The sequence below is a fragment of the Centruroides vittatus genome, unplaced genomic scaffold (genome assembly GCF_030686945.1).
Source record: "Centruroides vittatus isolate TY-2023 unplaced genomic scaffold, ASM3068694v2 contig_1422, whole genome shotgun sequence".
Taxonomy (NCBI): Eukaryota; Metazoa; Arthropoda; class Arachnida; order Scorpiones; family Buthidae; genus Centruroides; species Centruroides vittatus.
Window position 1 is genome coordinate 252,022 of NW_027120892.1, and position 24,692 is coordinate 276,713.

A 24,692-nucleotide genomic window follows, 5' to 3' on the forward strand; every position below is an offset into this window, starting at 1 on the left:
CAATCAGTTTGTTTAAAGTTTCTGATTATTTGTATCTATTAAAGTAAAGCCATTTTCTAATTTTTATATTACCTCTTCACAATTCTGCAAAAATTGTTGAATTTGTAATTCATCTTTCAATTTCTCCATTTGTTCTAAAGCTTTAGCACGATTAGCATTACGTCTAGGAAAAAATATAAAAAATTTAATTTTTTAAAATTTAAACTATTTATTAATTTAAAATTTTTATTTTTATGATATAAACCTTTCACTAATATTTTCTGCTTTCTTGTTGACCTTGTCAGATGCAAAATGTCCTTCATCACAGAGTCTTTGTGCAAACTGTATGACTCCATTAATCTTTTCATCATTTGCTTCCATTGTTGTAAGGAAAGCTTCATGTCTCTTAATCAGATTTTCAGCTTGTTCAAGATTTGTCTTAAATAAAAAAAAATTAAGCACATTTAGAAATTAATATATAAATAAATCAAAAATCATGCAATTATCATACTTACTGGTGTTTCATCTTTAGACAAATAATGTTCTTGTTGATTAAGAAGAACTTCAGTCTGCTTTGCATCACGTAAGAACATTTGCAGATTAAGACTCTGTGACAAAAGTTGCTGGCGGTTCTCCCACATTTGGTGAAGTTCTGCCCATCCATCTTGCAAAGCTTTCAATCTCTGAATAAAAGATTATAATTACGAAGAGTTAATATTTTTATAAATGAAAATTTCTTATCAACTACTAATTTAACCTAACATTATAAAGAAATTTATGAACAAAATTTTTTAAAATTTAGGAATATTTAATGAATTTTTTACTTTACAAAATATGGAATGCTGCCAATCAAATATTTTAAGATGTGTTTAATGAACTCTTAATGACATGACTATTTTAATATTTAATGAATCAGAACCAATAATACCTTCTTAGTTTTTCTTTTTAATATAAAAACAAAGATAATTTTTACAATAAATAATTATTTCATTGTTAACTTAAATATATACATATTAAAAAATGATTCAAGTTTCTATTATATATTACAAAGAATAATAATAAATAATAATAACTCTCCCGGGGTCACCACCTGGTCGTGGTGGGAGAGCCCAGTAATTTTACTGATCCATAGGGCAATGCAGGCTGGAGTACAAGCTCCTGGTAGGGACACCCATGCCAGTAAGGTCTATGGGGAGAAATGAAGCTAAGAGTGACCACACCCACATTCTGTGGAGATATTTATTATGGTGACAACCAGATCAAAGTGTGATACCGGCTCGGACGTTGCCCGGGTTAACAAGGCCCGCGTTCGTGGGTTAGGCAGAGGCTCACGTTCGAAAAATAGGCCACAGTCTCCCTTGGTCACCGGTGGCGAAAGCAGCACCGGCCCAAGCATGGCTACTGCAATGCCCTCAACAGATGTGAGGAACCAACCCAGCCTTGGTGTTTCTGTGGCAATGCATCCACAGACCACAAAGGCTGGAAAACCATGCCAACGGATGAAATGGACAGTAGAAATGAATGAGTTTATCATCTGTACTTACTACACGATCACGAAACTCGAAACAAACATGACAGCATACAGACAACTACTACACCATAGATTCACACAACAGTATCCTCATCTCACTGTCACCGAACAAAGTGTTGTTGATCAAAAAAGAACAATTATACACAACAACCTTATTCCACAAACAACACTTGAACTTATCAAACAACAGGTAGCAACCTGTTGTTTGATAAGTTCAAGTGCTGATCAAATACATCAACAGACAGAAACATCTAACATTAATGAAGATCATGTAACCTGTCAGGATAATCCAGCAACAAGCATTAATAATAACACACATACAACAATTACCACTAATGTTACTACAGACACTTCCTCATCCATCACTGATAACATAGACATGGATTCAGTTAATACACTCTCACTTATATTTCAGGAAACACTCACTAAATATACAGGCACAGATCCCACACAACGACCACGAATACCAAAAATCAGCACGTCAAAGGAAGTAGGACTACGACAGAGTCATAATCACAGATAAAACAATTTACCACAACAGACCAGACCACACTCATTGACAAACACAATAAAATCACATACATTATAGACATATCCATTCCAAACACTCACAATTTACAAAACGCATGCACTGAAAAAATTAGCAAGTACAGAGAACTCGCCCAGGAAATAAGGCATCTGTGGAGGATGGAAAGGGCACTTATTGAACCTGTTGTTCTCTTTTCTACAGGTGTCATACCACACACACTACACAAAAGCCTGGACACATTACAATTGAATAGAAACACATACATCACACTACAGAAGGCCACCATATTGAATACATGTCATATTCTGAGAAAATTCCTGAATACAGACACACACACTGATACACTTCTTTAATTTCTGTTTTGGTTACTATTAGTGATGTAATGAATATTCGGTTACTACCCAGTATTCAGCCTATTTTTCGCTATTTGGCTGAATACCGAATATTTAAATCACTATTCGGCCGAATACCGAATATTTAATCACTATTCGGCCAAATACCGAATACTTAAAAACAGGAATAAGAAATAACAAAAACACAGTAAATTAATCATTTTGGAAACTTTTATTAATGCTAAACATTAAATTATAATTATTAAAGTTAATAAGAAATAGCGTCTAACTCTAGTAAATTATTTCGTAATTAAAATAATATTACAGCCTTTACCTAGCCCGATATTTTATGGCATTGATGGCATGTAGGTTAGAACGTATCGGGCATTAGTGTTATTGTTTAGTTAATTATGTTATATTTGTATTCTTGTATATTTTAATATTTTTTACGATATTTTAAAATGATTTACGAAACGTTTTATTAAAACTTATCGTATTTAATGAAATAATTATTTATTTCTAGAAGATGAGTAACTACTATATAATTAATTTTATATATAAAGCAAAGAATGAGCATTTCTCATTATATGCAAAAGATAATATTTGAAATCATGATAATTTTAAAAATATTGACAAAAACAATAGCAACAAAATATCACAAAACTTCACAAATAGAAACCCCCCAATAATATATTTGAACTGTTCCACAACTGGGGAGAAACAAGACCATATGTCCCCACTAAAGTGTATATCCTTAAGGTACTATTCAGTCTACAAATACGTAGTAAAATAAAATTTTACTGCTTAATTAAAGAGTTAAAAAGATCGATTGCAAATAAAATAACTTATAAGTTATAACTTACATCTAAATACCAACAACTGCCGAATCGTATCGGGCTATTTACGGCTATTGCATAAATTATAAACCAATTTGGCATTAGAGGTAGACGTTAGGCTCCATCTCATATTAACTTTAATAATTATAATTTAATTAATAAATTTAAGTCATTTAGACCTACTGGAAGAAAAAATCGCAGTGACATCGGGTGAATAGAGAGCAGGGTGTGCGATCCTTGCATAATGAGGTTTGCGCGCTAATTTTTATATGTGTGCTAATCAAGCCGAATAGTTTGGCCAAATATTCAGCCATTCGGCCACGCTCCTGGCCGAATATTCGGTATTCGGTCACACTCCTAGCCAAATATTCGGTATTCGGCTGAGGCCAAATATACTATTTGTTACATCACTAGTTATTATGCCTTGACTTTGGTCCGGCATAGTACACAGCCACTGGTGTTAACCGAGTATATCTCACTTAACCCAACATAATAATAATAATAAAATTTTGTTTCTTAAAATATTGATTATACAGTCAAAAGTTCTTGAGCAGTAAGAAAAAATATTTTTTTGAAGTTAAAATTTCTCTGTTAATTAATATAAATTGCATGATATAGTTATGTACAAATATTTGCAAAGTAAGATATGGTTTAATCATATAAATCTGAGATGGTAAACCTTTTTGAGTCTGCATACCATAGTGAGCATAATTATCTTTTAAAAATATTTGTGCATGCTGAAGTTTTGGGCTTTGAATAATGATATTTTAAGAAATTAAATAAAAATGCTTTAATTAGAATAGATGTAAAGAAGCTGATTTAAAATTACTTACTTCTCTTAAGAACATGTACTGAGGATCAGTCTGATCTTGTGTAATTTTCTCTCCATATTCCATCATGTCATTATAATCTACTGTATAATTATCAATTTCTTCTTTTATTTGTTGATGCTGACTCAATAACTTTTCAGCCTCTGCAAGATTTGATGGAATATCTTCTGAAGCCACATCTGTCTGTGTTTTTGTTAGCCACGTCTGGAAATGGTCAAGATCTCGCAAAAATCTGTGCAAGTCACCAGCTTCTTCCAACTTAGCATCTCTGTCTTTGAGCTAAACAAAGATTTGATGTTAAATATTTCATATATAGGATATCTTTTGTATTTTAAAAGACTTTACAAATAATTAAAAACACAAAATTATTTTTTAAAGTACTTATTTTTACCAATTGAGTAAGTTGCTCCCAAACAATTTTGATTTGCATAATTCTTTCTTGAATACTTTCTGCTTCCTAGGTAAAATAGAAGTAGATACATTAAAATATTGCAAATAGTTAAATAATTTAATCATATAAAAATATTTTTACCTCTGGATGTTCTTGCTGGATTTTCTCAGATTCTTTTTCTAATGAATCCAACTAATTCAAAGAAAAAATTTTTTATATTTTAATTATATAGCTATTTAAATTCAAATTTATTAAATATTTTTTTGAAAACGCTTTACCTTAGCTTGTATTGCTGCAAGATCTCTCTCCATTCCACTGAGACGTCTTTGTAGTGTCATGATACCAGTAAGATCATTACCCAATTCTTCTGTGGCTTGTAATAATTTAGTTTTTTCTTCAATCCAAGTCTATATATTAAAAATAAGCTGAACTTAAAAACTATTTTCTTCATTAAATGATTATAATATATTGTATTTAATAACTAACTTACAATTGTTTCTCTGCATTCAATATGGAATGTCTGAACACCATGAGCTGAAGTGATTTCTTCTCGTTTTTGTTCAGCTTTATCTCTGAGAGCAGACCACCTATTTCAACAATTTTTAAGTATTAGGAAATATTTTAGTTATTATTATATGCTCAAACTTAAACAAATAAACAAACAAAACTGACTAATTACAATAATAAAAGTTTAACTATGTTTAGTCAATTATATTGTAATATTTTGCTTACTGAATTTGAAGTGATTCATAATATAAATTTAATTTTAGTCAAAGAATTGTCATACTTAGTACAATTATATTTATTACTGTTTTCAATTCTTGATTAAATAAGATTCAAAGCATAATTCATACCTAAAAATATGAATTAGATTTTATGTTTGAACATATTAACATCTAATGAAACAGTATATAAATTATTTGCATATTATTTTTTGGAAGTTGAAATTATACATAATTTTATAAATTATTTAAAAATCATTATTAAATATATTTAACCAATATAATTATTGTAAACAAATGATTTAATAAATAAAATTACTGTTGTATTATGAATTTTTCATTGGCAATGATTCTGACAGGGTTCCTACTCAAATTTTTTTTAAAAATTTCATGACTTTCCCTAACCAACTTTGTACAAATTCCCTGATCCTTATGTACCTTATAGTACAGCACAGTCAAAAAAACCAGCATATGACTTACTATGCAAACATGCTATTGTTTCTTTGAATTTTTAATTACTCATTTTTTCTTAATTAACACTATAAATTAAATAACACTATAAACTATTTTAATTTATTTAGCAATTATAAAAATTATGTAACATAATTTTTATAATTGCTAAATAAATTAAAATAGTTTATCTTGTTATTAATCCAAAACCATAAATCTCTGTGGCTTTGAAAAAAATAAACCCATTATTTATTATTCATTGACAAATCCTGTATAATCCATGTACAAAAGTATATATTTATTAAATTTATTTCTTAATAAATTTCTAAACTTTATGAAATATTAATAAACTGGGAAAAAATCAGAAATTATTTTGTTACACAATCAAAATTATTAAAATAAAAAAATGATAATACAATTTAAATTAAAATTATTTATCTATCATTTTTTGTACTTCATTATAATTTTTTTTAATCAGTTTATTAACATCTGACCTCAAATTGTGAGTGTAAATGGTAAGTGTGAGAGATTCATAGAATTAAAATATTTCAAAAAAATTTTAATCAATGTTAGAATATTAACAGTATTACAGACTTTTCTCTTAAATTCATAATTAGTACAGCTGTGTTAAAATTTACGAATGACAATTGATAGATTACTGTATTTTATACTAGCAGACCCGGCCACGCATTGTTGTGGCTCAAAATGTATCTATTATAAATGCATAACACTTCCCCCGTGGGGGAATTTCAAAAAATCCCTTCTTAGTGTACATTCTCTTGACGTACCCTATTAAAACGCAATCAAACACTCATCTAAAATAGTATAATAAAAGTAGAGTTCTTCACAGTAAGTCTTAATCCTGTCCCTCTCCCCCGCGAGGAAATATCGAAAAATCCCTTTTTAGTGTATATTCTGTTGACGTAAAATGCAATTAAAAACGCAAAAAAACTGCATGTAAAATAGTATAATAGAAGCAGAGTTCTTCACGGTAAGCCTTAATCCTGTCCTTCTCCCCCCAATAGGGGGAATTTTGACATGTATATTATATAAAAACACGTGCATATTCGAATGCAATGTTGTGTCAAAATTTCAAAGGAATTGATAGAAACAAACAAACGTTATATTTTACTTATATAAAGAGATAGAAAATGATCTGCTTTAGTCCATTCTCACAGAAAAGCAAACTTAGGTCGTCGGAGTTGCGCCATCTGTTGGACATAAAAGCCTTAATCCATATATAAAGATATTTTTGGAAGGGGAGAAATGGTGGTCTTCACATATGCCAGAAACCTTTGCAGGAGTGTATTAAACAACTTCCCAAAGTTTCATGGCAATTGGATAAATGGTATGGTAATGCATGAAGGACAAACAGACAGACATACATACATTCGTTTTTATATATATAGATTTGAAACTTAGTATAATCTCCTGGCATTTTGCAATGCTCACCTCCCTGTTGCATTTTATAATTCTTTATATAAACAATCAATATTGGTTTTTAAAATTAATCTGTACTATCAGTAAAAGAAGTAAATGTCTGTAATAATTGTATAAACATTAAACAAAAATAATAAAAAAATACACAGAGTGATTACAATTTATAAGATCTGATTTAGAGTGATTTTAAAATACAATCTTACAATGCAATAGAATAATAAGACTTGTGTGTAATACTTACTTATTAAATCTAAAATTGTAAAAAAAAAGTAAAAATTAAAATTTGGTTGATGGTATTTACATCAAAATATATTTTATTTATTAATATTTTGATGTAAAATTAACTCATTTGATATGGTTTGCAAAATTTAAAGAACTGCTTACAAACTTGGTCTTTACGTATAGTATCGAAAATGAAAAATAAAAATTAATGAATAGCACTTGGGCATTCTTTACATTTCTATTATATACACCCCACACATTAAGTCAACATTTCACTGTAATAGTTTTAATATTCTTATTATCAACAGTGTATCTTTATTTAAATTGTAAAAGAAAAACTTAATACAATTTTTAAAAAACTGGAAGAACTACATGTCTTTAAGTGCAAAATATCTCAATGTCATGTATTAACTTAGTGTTTCTCAAACTTTACCTTCTGGTAGACCTGTTTAATAAATTTTAATGTGCCATTTACCTACTTTACATACTTTGCTGTCAATATATTTGCCTAGATCCACAAGAATCTATAGACTCACATTGTTGAGAAATCTGCTATCTGAATTATCTCATAACTGCTTATTTATCTCATAACTGAATAAACTGCTTAGACATGAAAAGTTCTACTATTCCGCACTACAAACTGCGCAAAAATTGAAAGCATCATCTGAAAACACTGATTTTCAGATGATGCTTTCAATGACGTCAAATAAAGAAAGCAGTTAAGTATCTCAGAACGGATAGATTTATGGGAGAAGGCAATGCAACACATGGAAATCTTACAAAGAAAAATGACTCCCAGGAAGATTTATTTTACAGAAAACTGGCTCTATTTAGGTGTTAGATTTGTGAAGAAAACCTGAAAAACTTCATGTGGCCAGCCTATTGGTGAGATGCAAACCTGCAACCAACTACCAGTGTTTTATCCACTAAGACATTGATGGGGCTAAGCACATAAGAAAGCCAGTATTAATTACCATGCCCAGATCCTACTTGTGTTATTTTATAATTTTTTAAAATTATTTGAAATTTTAATGTTTAAATGAAATTATTTAAATTATAAATGTAAGTAACTTTTTGTATTAACTTTAGTTAAAATAATTTAACTTAAATAATGTAAAGGAGTGTTTTAGAAGTTAGAGAAAATGGACATTGTGGGAAAATAATTTCAATAATATGAAAATTTTCCCTAAAATACTTTTTGGGGTTCATTACTTGAAGTTAATCCTTAACTGAAATTTTTGACCCTTTTTAATTTGAATCATCCAAACTATGTAATAATTATTAATAACTGGTTCATAATTATGGTTTTATTTTGTGTGTAATAATTTTTGGGGAAATCTTGGGTCTTGAAAATATTCTGCATGCCTTTTCATAAGTGCATTGTACCACATTACTTCTTTCTGCCTGCAGACAGCTACACTTGGTTTATCTTATTGTAAACAAAAAAAAAAAAAAAATCAACAAATCAGCCAAGGAGGCAAATTCTCTGACTTTTTCTGAACACTAAAGAAAATCCCTGACTTTCCAGGTATGTAGGAATCCTGTTCTGATTAAACAATAATGATGATAATGGTGGCAACTAGCACTTTAAATAAATTATTAATTCAAATGAATAGAGTTTACCATTAACACTCTGTAAACATGCTTTAAAAATCATGTGAAGATCACAAAATTTTTTAAGCATGTAATTTACATTGAAATACAAGTTGATAATTCATGTTTTATATAAATATTACCTTTGATTAATTTTATTTTGTCGTGCTAATATTTCTTCTGAATTTGGATGTTCTACATGAAGTAATTGGCGAGCCAATTGATTTACTACAGCAACTCTTGATGCATTAGCATTCATTTCTTGTTCAAATCCTTCAAATCTGTGTTTCATAACTTCTATATCTTCCATATCTCTGCTCATAACCATACTATCCAACATTTTTTCCTATATAAAAAAAATAATAATAATTTCAATAAAATTCAACAAGTGTTTTACAATTGTTAACCCTAATTTAATGCTTAATTTTGGTTTGATATTAAAAAACTCAAAATCAAAACATTTACTTTATAGTAAATAATAAATTAATTAAAATATATTTCTATAAAAATTAGTTCTAATTCTGAAGATATAGCTAGTACTTGAATCATAAAAATTTATTTTGAAAATTTCATTACTATTGAAAAGCACTATATAATTAGAACAAAAGCTGAATCTAATGCAGTTGATCTAATTTTGTGATGCAATACTTCCAATCCTGGGAGATTGTCTTAAAAATTTTTCCTCTTTAAATAGATAATAAAATTTTTTTGATATATATTAACCTCCAATCAAAAAATTTTTGTAGTACTATCAATTAAAATGAAACCTTAATATTACTTAAAGAACAAAAATGTCTAATATGTATAAATTTATGAAAAACCTTAGAAATAGAGAAACACATATTTTTAATGATCACATTCTACTTCTTCTATCTACTTCTAAATTATATAACAACAACAGAAGATTATGTAAAGGTTCTAATTTTACTTCTTTGTTTAAAAATTTTCATTTTTATATAAGTTCAACATAGTTACAGAAATTGATAAATAACTAGAAAATAAAAGAAATAATGATTGGTTCATTTTGATTACTTAAAATGATGCACATTGAAAAATAAAGCAGTCAAATTGAAACACTAGGTGTTCAATAGCATGAACAGCATTATTTGCAAGATTTTCTAACAACAGCAAATAATAACATATTTAAAACATTAGTATGTATTTGCTTACTAAGATAAACAAAATGTCCCATGTGAGTATATTATTCTACTATACTTCCAGAAATTACTTATAATTATAGTGTGTAATATTATATTATATCATCAAAATTTGTAATTACTAAAAATGAATCTTTTTCTATTGCAAATTGTTCTTTTTTTATTTGTAAATTTTAGTAGTTTAGTAATTTCAAATTTTGATGATATAATATTACTCTATTTAATCTAAGGATACTACTTCAAATTAAGTTTTAATTATATAAACATCAAGTTTTAGATTACTTTTATTGAACTAAGGTAGCTTAGCTTGATTGCATAAGTTTCAATGTTCCTGTAAACATTGAAATTTATTCAATCAAGTGTAATTTTGATCAAAAAGCTTTTTTAAAAATTATTACTGTATTTTCAAGTTATCTATACCTTTAAAAAAATAAAATGCTGCTACCTATTAAACAATAGTTACAATAATTCAATATTTTATAAATATCTGACCTTTTCTTCAATCCATTGATTAACTCCATCAGCCTCATTGAAAAGTTTGTAGAGAGACAAAGCATCAAGCAATCGTTGTTTTCTTAATTTTGCTAATTCAAGTAATTCTTTGTATCTTCTGTCAATGCTTGCAAGACGTTCTAATACTTCAGGTGCTTCTCGATACTATAAAAAAAATTATTTACAAAATATTAATAATTTAAATGTTCATATGCATGCATGCGAGCTTGAAATTTTTATTAGAATTTATTGAAATTTTAAATGTATTCACAAATATTTCATATTTATGTCATATTCAAAATATTTCAAACCTGAGTTCCAAGGTTTCCGGCTTGTTGGTGAAGAGCATCAATAATATTTGCATAGTTTTTCAATTCATCTGTCACATCCTATATTGTTAATAAAATTTTATTTTAGATAAGAATAATACTCTGCTTTTAATTTTAAATAAAAATTATTGTAATATTAAAATTTTACTTTATGCTTTTTCAACAAAGATTGCACATTAGCTTCATCTCGACCAACACCTTCACTTGAAACTAATCTTAATATATCAAGCATCCATGTATCAACATCATCTGCATCAGCAAAGAACTAAAAGAGAATTTGCATTTAATTATAATGAAAAATAATAATAATAAATATTAAAATTGGTAGATCAATAAATACTTGATGATAATCAATGGCTTCAACCAATCTTCTAGTTCTTGCTGACTGCAATTCTTGCAGATGATCCCACATACTTTGAATTTCTCTAATTCTTTCTTGGATTTTATCTGAACCAAAGTGCTGTGCTGAAATTAGATCTTCTCCAACCTTAATAACTGCTACCAACTGTTGTTCATGAACTGCAATATCATCTTCCAGTGCCTGTTTAAAATATTAATAAAATTTTATTTAAATTCATGATATTTGATATAATTAATTTTACATAAATTTTAATTTTTATAAAAATTGAAAATACATACTTTGTTTTTACTGATTAAGAGATGGATTGTTGTTAAGTCATGACCAATATCTTCAGAAGACAAAATTTGTTCTTTTTCTTTGATCCAAGCCTCTTCTTCTGCCATATCCCAATAAAATTGCCACAGCTTGCGTGATTCTTCCAATTTATTACGTCTATCAAGTGCCAATTGTACCAATTCTGAATAAGCTGCCTCAAGTTGCTGAATGCGTTCAATCACATACTGAGGATCACATGGACGATAAGCTATTTAAAATAATGATTAAATTTAACGTTAAATATCCTAAAAGAATTATAAAATTAATGAAAATTATGAATATATTTCATTACTTTCTTGCTACTCAATCAATTATAATGCCAATCATTAATTTATTGTATTTATTTTTAAATTTTCAAATTATTACAAAATAATTCTCAAATAGCTATTCTTTTGTCCTGTCAACTAAAAAGTAATTCATACTTAACAATTGTTTCTCTACTTCTATGAATCTTAAATCATTTTAGAATTAGAATTACAGAAATAAATTTTATTTACATATAGAGCTGAATATTCATTCAGTAAAAAGCATATTCAATAAAAAATATATATGATCATTTATTATGATGAGTATATTACTTACAATAAATAATTTAATTTTTATTTGGAAAAAGAATAAAAATATGAAAATGAAAATACAATTACCATCTGCTTCAATTTCTACAAATCTCTGTGAATGTTGAACAACTCCTTTTACACGTTCTCCTAAAACATTGATATCAGCTTCTACTAAACTATGCTTTTGTAATAAATCTTCTACTCCCATTAAATGTTTGCCAAAGTCTTCAGACATCAAACGAACCTGTTAATTCAAAAAATGAATTAAAATGCAATAATAACTATTCCTTAATTCATATGCCTCTGTGTCCTTACTGTATAGATTAGTATGTAAAATGTCTACAAGAACCTATTTTATTAACTATTTTATAAGTCCTTGTAGACATTTTACATACAAATAACTATTCCTGTTTGCAAATTTTAATTATGCTAGTAACAAGTAATATTGTTGATTAATATAAATGACACTTAAAACATTTACAAAATTCTAAATTTTTTTAATAAAAACAATGAGCTAAAGAAAATCCTTCATAAAAAAAGAAGGGTACTAACCATAAGCTCAGGGTAAAAATGTTAATAATTATAATTAATAACAGAATTACCATTTAAATAATAAAAATGATATCAATATAATTAAATATATAAGTTATCATTAAAGATTAAAATGAAACTTTGCACTACACAATGGTTTTGAGATGATTAAATATTATAAGATTATGGCATAGTAAATTAAAAAAAACTACAACCATATGATATATATTGTGTGTGTATGCATCAAATAATTATGATTTATGAAATTTAATACAAGATGGAACGCATAACTGCCTACCTCTAGTCAAATTAATTAATTAATTTCTAATATTTAATGACTGCTTTTACATAACCCAAGAATTTGACATATCGTTTGGAGTGTTTATCAGACATATTATCTGTGATTGTTTTTTCTGCAAATCGAATTCGCATTCAGGTTGCTTCATTCCACACTAGAAGAAAAGATGATGATGATTCATGCTCCTTAACAATGTATATTGTATAACTGTCTTTGAATAAACGTTATACATAAAATATTTGAGTATTTTTTTCAGCATGGAATGCATTATCAAATTTTACATTAATTTAAATGAGAAAAACTGTTTTGCTTAATGAGTGTTTCACATTATGAGTAAGATTCTGGAACGAATTATGCTCGTTAAGCAAGGTTCCACTGTACGTCAAAAAATTAAATTGTCAATTATTTTTTGTATCCCTTCAATTAATCTTTTTATTCTATGAGAACTGATTGATAAATAAAGTCTTGTACTATAGCATTTTACAAAACATGGAGATAGAAATTTATAGCCACCACCATTTAGTGGCCATATACATCTACTCTCATTACTATGACCAAAGAATAAGAAACAGTTGATGTAGTACTATAACCTTTATTCTCCATCCATTAAGAAATTCAAAACTATCCTCTGCTCAGATCATGCTGACAATTTTTTCAGGATGGAAAGGGCATGTATCTATTAGGAAGTATTACAGAAAGTATCTGGCAAAAGAAGAATCAATCAATTTGCAGAAGTATTGTTAAACCTTATGAATACTCAAGATGTATTCACAGATTAAGCCAAAAAGAACAGTCTTTTTCTTGCACTGTAATAACACAAGACTGCACTGCAGTAAAGAAACGGCAAAGATGTTTTGAATCTGAGGTTACAGGTTATTCTTCACTGTACTCACAGCAGATCTTGAACTATCAGACTTCTGGTTATTTCCAAATTAAAAATGTTAAAAAGACAATAAATTTCATTCAATGCAAAAATTCAAGCTGCTTTATGGAAATAGATGAAGAAAAACAAAGATTTTCATGCAAGAAACACAAAAATGGGTTGAAAATTTGGAAAGATGTATTGCTCTAAATGATAATTAAATTAAGAAACAAATATGTATGATTCAAATAAATAATTTTTACTACATTTTAAAACTGGTTACAGTTACATCAATCTTTCTTTTCCAAACTAATTTTATAAAAACAGAGACCTTATTTTATTTATTGGTCAACCTTTCACAGAATGTAATATTAAAAACAAATCTCTATGTGCTTAATTATAATATATTTTTCTCTCAAAAATACAAAATACTAATTAGATAAAAGTACCAAATAAATAAACAAAGGAGTGAAAAATCACAAGCAAAAATGAAAATCTTATAATAATACAGAAAGATATAATGTCAAAGATGTCAACTGAGAACAAAAATATTTTATAAACTACATACTAATAAAGATTACTGAGAGATAGTAGGAACAAAAATGCACTGAGTATAGAAAAACTACTAAAAAGTGATATTTAAAGATTTTATCACAAAATCCAAAAAAGCAAAATAATAAAACTACTCTTAATTATTTCTTCTTGTGTTGATTAATAACTTAATTGTTAATTCTTTTTTGTCAGTTTAAATCTATATGATATCAGATTTTAGCACTAAAAATCTTTTTTCTTTCTAATGAAGATGCAGGAAAGCATAATAAAATTTAAATATGAAGCAAATTAAGAATAAATACAATGAATATTGAGAATTAAAAAAATTTGTTAAAACTATTCAAAACTTTCCTGAAATACATCAGATTTCATTTCAATGAAATTTTTGTTTGTCAAAGTTATATCTTATGGAATTCCCATATTTTGAAATATAAATAAACTTGAAAATTCAGATTTTAATCTAATTAAAATATTTATGTTCTTTTACCAGTGAATCCTCATACCTTTAATTCCTCCATAGAATCAAGTATGTATAACATTTCCTGGAAGGTCTGTTGTAAAGATATAGACATTTCAAGTCTTGTACGTCGAGCACGTAATAATTCTAACAAGTAGTTCCATAATCTCAGAACATTGTCTTTTCTGGAAGGGAAATCAATCAATTATGTTATTTATATTTATGAATTAAAGACAAATATGCTCTAAAATTTCACTATTTACCTAGCATTTATTCTATCAATGTCATGATAGTTTTCAGCTTCAAGTTCTTGTGCAACGGCAACTACTGCCTGGACTCTTTCTTCATATGCAAAGATATCAGTTTCAATGGCTTCATGTTTTTTAGCTGCTGCTTCTACAGATGGCAAATCAAAACCAAAGTTATCTTGAGATACCAAACGCTGATTTTCACTAAGCCATGTTTCTCTCATTCCTGCTTTTCTATCAAATCGTGCTGCTAATTGTTCTAATTTTTCTTGCCTGAAAATGTACGTAAATTTGCTCTATTTTTCCTTTGTTTTCATATTTTAAATTAAAATGTAAAGTTTAAAATTATTTAAATTATTACCTGATCAGTTCTTCACGCAAAGCAAGTTCTCTTTCATGTTCTGCTTTTTCCAGATGTTCCCAAGCTCTATTTATATCTGCTATCATTTTGCCTTCCTTTGGAAAGTATGGTTTCTGATTATTTGCACGCATTTTACTTTGAAGAGTGAATAAAAGTACTTCCAAATTTCCTTTCTCAATAAATCTGCAAAATAATATAGATTAAAACAGGCATTTTTTTGATAAATTAATATTTTTATATTTTGTATAAATACTAAAAGTCTCATTACAGAATAAGATTAATACTTAAAAAAATAATTATAATTTTTTGTAATTCTGCAACATTTTTTATATTTTTCTTTCATGTATTAATTACAGAATTTTAAAATATTATATTATTTATAAATAAGGAAAAAATAATAAAATTAATTGAAAAATTAAATAAAAATGTAAAATTAAAATTCAATTAATGAAGGCACAAAAAGTATTCTAAGATAATGCATAAAACAAGTATGTTATTACAAATTTTATTATTATTTAGGAATGTTCAGATAAAAAATATTCAAGAAAATTAAAATTCATGTAGATGTTATCAACTTTATACTATTAATAAGATATTTAAAAAAACTAAACTTTAACATTTATTTCAATGTAAATCAAGTGCAAATATCAGGTGCCTCAGATGAAGCATATCAAGAAAAATATACAAATGAAAATACAACGTACTTGGGTGGTTTTTCCACAGTTCTGTATGTGGTAAATGCAGCTAACTGCTGTTGAACTCCATACAAAGAATTTGCAAATTTTCTGTCTGACAGAGAGGATATTGTATGTTGAATCCACTTCAGCAGTTCTGATGTTAACGTCTCATATTCCAATATCATTTGATCATTTTCCATTGCCTGACTTACAACCTGAAAAAAAGTTGTTCAGTGTTTACTATTTTAAAAACTATATTTGTATCTATAAAAATATATCTAGAAAAAAATATCTCATTTTCTAAAATTCAAAAAACTGTCTATTAAAAATACCTTTCCAATTCTCCTTCCTTGAACAGTTTCAGCCTTCATTTTTGAAAAGTAATGATAGTATGTGACAACATATGTAATAATAGATTTTTCATCTGGTGTATCCACGTATACATCTGAAAAATAAACAAATCAAAAGATTTTTTATTGAAAATAATACATTTTACAGTTTTTTTCAACTATATTCCTGAAGTTAATCATGTAAGATGTTTTGCAAATTTTAAAAAATTATTATAAAAATTACAAAGTAAAAAAAAAAAATATATATATATATATATATTAGTAATAACAGACCTTCAGGGTCTAGAAGTCTTGTTAAACCAAGATTTTCTTCAGCAACATTAAATGCATTATTTAAATTATAAATGGCATTTGATTTTGACAATTTGTCATATTGAATGAGATCAGGTCTGCAAAGAAATAAATTTTTAAAAATAATTTAAACAACAGTACAACAAACAACATTATTAAAATAAGTAACTATTTAAATATAAAACTAAATTAAAATCAAACAGTGAACTACTGCTATCAATTTAACTGTATCTTAATTAATGATTAATATGAAATAAGACTTTAAGCATAGGTATCACCAATATTTTATACACACTGAATGGAACATGGGATCATACCTAAAAGTATACCTGTTCCATTCACAAATAGCTATACATTCAAACATTGTACATGTATTGCCTGAATTACCCTCTCTTCACATAATAGATCTTTTTCTTTCTGCTTTATCAAAGCAATTAATTTCCTGAAGTTATAAAGTATAACAGACAGGGGAGAGGGGGGAAAATCAAATAAATTAAATATCTATGATTAATTTCATTTACTTGAAATTGCTTAACACAATAATCTACTTTGATTAATTATGCAGTTAAGCAGAAAGACAGCTTAACCTAAACTACAAAATAAATAAAAAATATTCACTTTTAAAATAATCAAATGTCTTTAAATTTTGTTTGAAAAAATAATTTTGTGTTATTTATTTATTATAAACTACTGTTTTAAAAATAAACAGAAATTATATTCCAAATTACAAATTTAGTACATTTATAAAAAATGATTTGCCTGTTTCCAGAGTCAGTGCCAATTAATACTGCAGTACAGAATATCAGCAATGCAGTTGTTACTGCAAACTATGATTTTTGTTATTGCAATGAAAAATACAGCAACAACAAAAAATATTTAGTAAAGGGGCCATCCATAAATTACATAAGGTATTTTGGGGTGGGTGGGGGTCAAGGATTTCTTACGATTTCTTACTCAGGGGTAGGGGTTAATAGATCTTGTCTTATGTAATATTCTTATTTTTATTTTTTGATCTCGTTGAGTGGTGGAGTTTTGAATTTGGCAGTTTCTATTAAGAACGCTCGTTGTACTAATGACATCAGGTGTGACGTGATAGAATAAAAACGCTAGCAGACTCACTCTCTACACATTTTTTATCACGGGAGAAAGGCCGTGTGGTGGTTTCTCTCTCTCTCTCTCTTTTTTTTTATTAGAATAAGTGCACCACTCCTACGGGTGTATAACACTAAGAATATATAAACCAAAATACAGGATACAAAGTAAACATAAAATTAGTATTTGGCTTTTAGTGAAAACTAAAATGTAAAACTAGAAATTATAAATTATAAATAGTCTTATCTTCCATATTTTTTGAACCATAATTGTAAAAAGCATCAAGCAGTGGTTTCTGAACAAGCTTATCGAGTGGATACGGCCACAGATACGTAAAGATTTCTAATTTCAGAATAAGTTTGAGCCTTGTTCATTAAATTTCAGAATTGTTGAGCCTTGACATTTGTAGTTCTGATGTAGTAGTTCAGAACCTTTTCTACAATATGTAGTGGCAAAGGAAGGAGCTCTGCTAGTATCAGAGAGGCATTAATAGAAACATTTCTGCAGCACTTTGAAATTCTGATGGCAAACTGTCTTTGAAGAGAGAGTAATTTACTTGCTACTGAATTTTTACTAGTTACATGACCCCAGCTAGAGGCTGTGTAAAGTAGCATTTGTTGTATTGCCCCATTATATAAAATTTTACAAGCTAGTCCCCAGTGCACCTAGCACATTTTATCAGCATGTAGTTTATTTTCTTGGTCTTAGCCAAGATGTAATTAATATGGCAATGGAATGTGGTTTCTCTCTATTCTCTCTTGTTTTATTTTGTATGACGTTAATGAAAAGATTGTTAATAATTAAAAAATAAAGTTCTTAAAATAAATTGTTCATTCAAATTTATTAAATTTTTATATTTCTAAATTTCTTCACAAACTCTTTTATAAATAATAGTACATATTAATTAACTAATTAATAATTATATGTTTCGGACCTAAGGTTTTTAGGGTTTCATTAAAAAAATTTTTTTTGTTAAAATATTTCTATAAAATCATGCCTAAATATTACATAAGATAGGGAAGGGGAGAGGGGGATCAAAGAAAATATTACAGTTTCTTACACAGGGGTGGATGGAGGTCTAGAATGGCCAAAATCACCCTTACGTAATTTATGAATGGCCCCTAACACAATACTGCAAATATTATTGTTATTTTGCCAACACTGATAGTAATAAATTCTTACTGGCAGTAAAATTTAGTGACAACACATTTTACAAATATAATGAAGTAGATTTTATATCTCAATGGACGTAACAAATTACAATAAGTGAGAATAAATACAATAATTCAGTCTATAAACAGTTATAATTTTTTGTCAAAATATATCTTTTAAATAATGTGTTCCATAGTTCAAACATTACAATATCTGTAAATATAAATATCATGTTAAACTAGAAAGTGTAAGAAAATTCTACACATTACAGATGCTGTGAATAATCATTCTGTGTTGCTTTTATTTCGTAAACCTCAATATGATTATGGAAATTCTTGAAAGAACAGTATTATTGAAACTTATATGTTAATCTTTCCATTACTTTAAGAGCTTTATAAGATATAATAAAAAATAAAAAATTATTTTCAAATTTCAAAAAAAAATCAGATATATCCTTTCAAATATTCTTTGTATATCAAGAACAAATGCAGAAAATAGATTGACATCTCAAACACAAAAGATTTCAAAAAAATTTTTTTTGAGAAATTTGAAATTTCTGAAAGTTTTTTAACATATCAATCAAGAAAAAAAAAATGAAAACCTATCTGAAAAAAATTAGAAACTAAAATAAGATGCAAAAGAAAAATTATTTTTATCATCATTTCTATTTTAAAAAATAAAAATTTATCAACCTGTGTTTGTGAATGATAGCGTTAAAAGCTAATCCATCTCTCCAACTTGTAGTAAAGTTACGAATGTTTACATTTGGATATCCAGCTGTTTTCATTTGACACCACAATAGCAAAGCATCTTTAGCAGATTTTGTTTCTTGATTATCAACTTCTTCAATGGTAATGTCTTGAATCTAAATAAACAATTTATTTTAAAATTTCATTAATTATGCAATTATTGTTAAGGAACAATTATATTAAATTTATATTTTTTCTTAATTATAACCAAAATTTGTACATTTAAAATATGAAGTATACCCTTTGCAACTGTAGCAATATTTTTATATATTATTTTGTCTTTTGATAACAATACATAAAATAAAATTTTAATTTTATAATTTATAAAAAAACTTTCTTTACCTGAAATCTTAGGATAATGGTCCAAATCAAACCCAGAGTAAGTCTAGAACTACCATCAACAACATCATGAGATCCTAAATTTTCAAGATGTACTCTCTGGTCCTTTAAAAATTGTAGAGCTTTATCAACATTTTCAAGGCAGTGAATTCGCATTTTTCCTTTCGTTGGTTTTGGCTGAAATCATAAATTACATTTTAGTATTATAGTTTAGATTTAAAATTTTTAATAACAAATTTAACACTAAATTGTAAAACTTTTAATTCTGTAAAATTTTGATTTTAAATCAAAATAATAAATATAAAATTATTGAGTATCATTTCATTAACATTTATTCCAATAGTAACTTCATAAGATACTTTACCAATATTTATGAATATTGTACAGTACATTACAAATTTTTAATATTGTAATAGAAAATAAAGAATTAATTTTTGTATTCTTTATTAGAACTTTAATGCAATAGAATGTATAAAGTTACATAATAGCATTACTCAACTACAACTGGGGAAAAAACTTCTGTTTATTTATCATCCCCATTTTGGAAACTTTTCTAATTTCTACATTTCTGAAACTTTTACATTATTTCCATTCATTCTTATTAGTGCTTGCTCCATAATACCTTATTACGTTTATTATACATTTCAATTGCTAGGATTAACTTGCTTTTCTTTATTTAATCCTCTTAGTTATCATGCTAATGTTTTCTATTCTCCCTACTTAATACTTCAACCTATTTATTTATTTTGTAATTACATTTTCTTCATTTATTATACAGCAGAGATTGTGTAACACGGGGAGGGGGGGATAAATTCCAAGTTATAGGAAATCGCATTATTGAGACATGCTTTATCAGGCAATTTTATGTAAGTTTAAACATAGGCCTAGAAGTTGAAAAAACATTTACCTCTGAATGACAAAATTAGAATTTTGTATGAGTACTAGTCACAATTTTGTTGTCACATTATAGGGGAGCACATTATATGGGAGTTCACTGTATTTTAAAATGCATATGACCAATTTGGATTTATTAAATATTGTTCTAATTATATGCTGACTTAATAAATTCAATATATAAATACTTATATCATTACAAGTAAGTTTTGTAAGCTTTATAAGTTTATACTTACTTACTGTCAAATTTTTTTATCTTTTTAAATTTACAATCCATCCTTCTTCCAATTTCTCTGTGGATATTATGAATTGTTTCACCAAATTTTTTAATTAATTTTAATTTTTTTTTCTTCAAACATTCAGATTTAGATAAGTATAGGATTACAGTAAGACCCTGCTTAATGTGGGGGATGCATTCCTAGATGACAAAGTGCTAAATGAAACAGCATTAAATGAGGTCATTTTAACATAGAGTACATAGGAAAAGGGGAACATGCGACCAAAAGTAAACAGATTTTTACTTTAATTTTAATTTATTTTTATATTAATTTGCATAATAATATATGATAAACAACACAAACATATGCACACAGAAATGTAAAGTTCATTTTTTGTGACGAAGATCCTGGCTCTTCTGAAATTCTTGTTTTTTGCGATAAAGTCATGTAGTTTCATTTGTCACTTTCTTTTTCTTTCCTTAAGCAAATGTCAGTAACAAGAGATCGAATCCAAAATGTCTTGTCTTGCTTTTGCACACCTCTCAAAATTTGTATCATTTGCTATAATTTGATCAATGATTTTGGTTATCATTACCAAACTTTTACTAAGGAAATCTTTGAATTCTTCATTTTCAGAATAACTGTTTTTCAGTTGTACATGAATTCCTTGTTCTGCCAGTCCTTGAAGGTCATCGTTGGTAAGGCTCTCACCAGAAACCTGCAGTAACTCCTCAATATCCTTCTCATCTACATCTCCTAGTCCTGCTGTATTGATTAGGTTGACAATGACAATTGGTCAACCTAACAATACAGCAATAGGCTTCTCTTGAGATTTTGGATACCTTCAGCCATAACTTCTTCCACACTTCATTCATGCATTTATCAGTTAATTCTTGCCAAGCGAAGTTGATATTGCCTATGGCACCCATGATGTTATTTCCAAAATTGCACCAAACAAATATAGATTTAAGGAAAGTACAGTGCTATGACAAATTGCCACATTTTGCAATTAGTTTGTGTTTGAGAATAATCAATGAAATGGTGCATTAATTTGAATCAGAGTAAATGTTGGGCTTTATTTAGACTTCAAACAGACCGCATTATATCAAATCAGTGTTAAGCGAGGTCTTACTGTATTTTATTATATTTACAAATGTATTTACAACCAAGGATCATGTGTTAGAGTTAGAAGCTAACTAATTATTTACCTTTATTTTTAAAGTTAAATAATTAGTTAACTTCTAACTCTAATTCATGATCCTTGGTTGCAAATCCATTAATCATTATAATTCAAAATCCCTGCATTGTTGAGCAGTTCCTAACATATGTAGGTCAAGTATATATATTTTTGTATGTATTCTTATCTTAAAACTTTCTGGCCAAACTAAAAGTGCATTTTCCATTTCATAATAGAATTATTTATCAATGTTAATATTATGTCTTTACTGAAAATATTATTTTCAATCATAGATAAAACAAACATAATGCAAATAACATCTATATTTTCATCGTAATCACAATTTATGTAGTGTTTATGTCAGTTTAAACTGGCAGAAAAATATATTTTAAATTACTACATGTATTATTTTCAATATCCAAATGTCATGGTTGATGAATTTACAAAATAAATTTTTCTAAAACAAAGTTTTAATTTTTGCACCATAAAAATAATCATTTTATTATAATATAAAAGATAAAACTTTAGTAATTGGTTTTATTGTTTAATTTCTTTCTCACAGTATCTGTCAGAAGCTGTTGAAAGTGAATGAAAGATAAATTTTTGTTTATCATAAGTTATCACAATATTGTGATAATGAACTTTATATAAATAAAAAACAAGTTAAAATACACAACTTTTCAATTTCTATACGTTTAATTCCATAATACATTGTAATTGGTCTTATATGCTTATTTAAATTATATAATATAGTTTATAATCCTATTATTAAATAACATTAGTAATTTTATAATTGACAAATTCATAAAATTTATGAATTATGTACAAAATAATTAACTAAATAAAAATATTTTGAATTCCAGTAATTAAGTCAAACTTTAATTCTAAATCTCAAAATAAATAAAAGACAAGAAATATAGTTTTACCAATTAAACATATTAATTATTAAAATATATATCACTGTTTTAATCATTTTCGCTGTACTTAGTTTATAGCCTTATTTTCAGGTTGATTATTATTTAGAATATTTTGCTATAAAGCTATCTTAAGAGGGCTTCAGAGAAAAACTTTTTTGCTTTAACAGAAACAAAGTTTTAAAATTCAAATCTGTCATTATAGAAAATATTTTTTATAATATATATTCATTATTATTATAAAAAATGTTATTTCCGTAAAGATGATTTTTTAAGTACTATTACAAATAATCAATGAATCATTTAATGTGTTTCCAGTGTTATTGTTATATTGATTAAACATTGTAATGTTTAATTTAACAATTAAAATTTTATATTTAAATAAAGGACTGTAAATAAAATTCATGTTATACTTCTACATATTAACTAAAACATAAGTTTTTTTATATAATTTATTTTTATATTTATTTTATAACATAACAATTTAAACTTATTTTTAACACTTTATTATTTAACTACAATACATAAGTATTTTAATTTTTAATAATTGTGATATTAATTTATATCAATGGTTCAAACTTTTCCAGTCCACATATCCCTTTCATAAAAATGGAAAATTTCATGTACTCCTAAACATATAATATTAGTTTACTAACTTCATAGTGCATAGGAAAGTAGTCAATTATTAATTTGCAATGTAATTTGATTTAATAATACTGATGCAAGATTAGTCAATTTAAAATAATTAAGATAAATAATCCAGATTTTTGGATATGAATAAAACATAAAATTCATAAAAAAGTTAGTTATCAGCTTTTAAAGACTTGGTCTAGAAAATTTTGAATTTCCTGGGTAACAATTGAAAAAGCTGATAATTTAAAATTACATTTTTGGCAGCCGTTATAGATTTTTTTCTTGTACTTCCTGGAATTGCTTATGCACTCCTTGCTGGGAAATGTTGATTATATAAATCATCATGCACAAATTATCTATTGTAGCATGTTTTCTAATACACTAAATTTAAACTGTTAATCTTTTGTACATGTCAGTCTATAGATAATGAATATCCATGCTCTTAAAAAAAAAAGGAAACTAGATTTGTCATTTTGTATCTGTTGTTATAAAATAAAAATGTTTTTAATTAATTAATGATAGAAATAAATTTCTTTTCAATGGCATAATAATATTGAAACACACATGTTTATTATGAATAAATGAAATACAATCTTTGTTTAAATAAAATTATACCTAATATTAACTATTTGACATTTAATAAATACAATTCTCTAAGGTCAACTAGGCATAAATCCCTTGCTAAAAATTGTACATGTTATTTGTATTAAAACATTTACTAAAATCAGCTGACCATGTTTTGTTAATAATAAATTAATTAATTGAGAGATAAAACGTTGCCTCAAACTTAAAGTAATATATTTAACTATAATTAAAACTGCAATAATTATT

At 26.8% G+C, this 24,692-nt stretch overlaps 1 protein-coding gene across 5 annotated transcripts in view; it reads right to left on the bottom strand.

The window, feature by feature from the left end:
- beta-Spec (spectrin beta chain) overlaps positions 1–24,692 on the bottom strand; it is a 95,283-nt gene that overhangs the window by 16,695 nt on the left and 53,896 nt on the right. For all 5 annotated transcript variants that reach the window (XM_067262226.1, XM_067262229.1, XM_067262225.1 and 2 more), the window contains exons 4-26: positions 20,029–20,202; positions 19,630–19,802; positions 16,676–16,791; positions 16,385–16,497; positions 16,080–16,267; positions 15,376–15,558; positions 15,030–15,287; positions 14,813–14,951; positions 12,154–12,310; positions 11,473–11,717; positions 11,174–11,374; positions 10,982–11,098; positions 10,816–10,893; positions 10,505–10,669; positions 8,999–9,201; positions 4,919–5,015; positions 4,707–4,835; positions 4,570–4,620; positions 4,429–4,494; positions 4,041–4,316; positions 495–662; positions 245–417; positions 73–163 (exon numbers count right to left, since the gene is read on the bottom strand). In XM_067262226.1, coding sequence (XP_067118327.1) covers positions 73–163; positions 245–417; positions 495–662; positions 4,041–4,316; positions 4,429–4,494; positions 4,570–4,620; positions 4,707–4,835; positions 4,919–5,015; positions 8,999–9,201; positions 10,505–10,669; positions 10,816–10,893; positions 10,982–11,098; positions 11,174–11,374; positions 11,473–11,717; positions 12,154–12,310; positions 14,813–14,951; positions 15,030–15,287; positions 15,376–15,558; positions 16,080–16,267; positions 16,385–16,497; positions 16,676–16,791; positions 19,630–19,802; positions 20,029–20,202 — 3,561 coding nt within the window. The remainder of the gene's footprint in view (positions 1–72; positions 164–244; positions 418–494; positions 663–4,040; positions 4,317–4,428; positions 4,495–4,569; positions 4,621–4,706; positions 4,836–4,918; positions 5,016–8,998; positions 9,202–10,504; positions 10,670–10,815; positions 10,894–10,981; positions 11,099–11,173; positions 11,375–11,472; positions 11,718–12,153; positions 12,311–14,812; positions 14,952–15,029; positions 15,288–15,375; positions 15,559–16,079; positions 16,268–16,384; positions 16,498–16,675; positions 16,792–19,629; positions 19,803–20,028; positions 20,203–24,692) is intronic.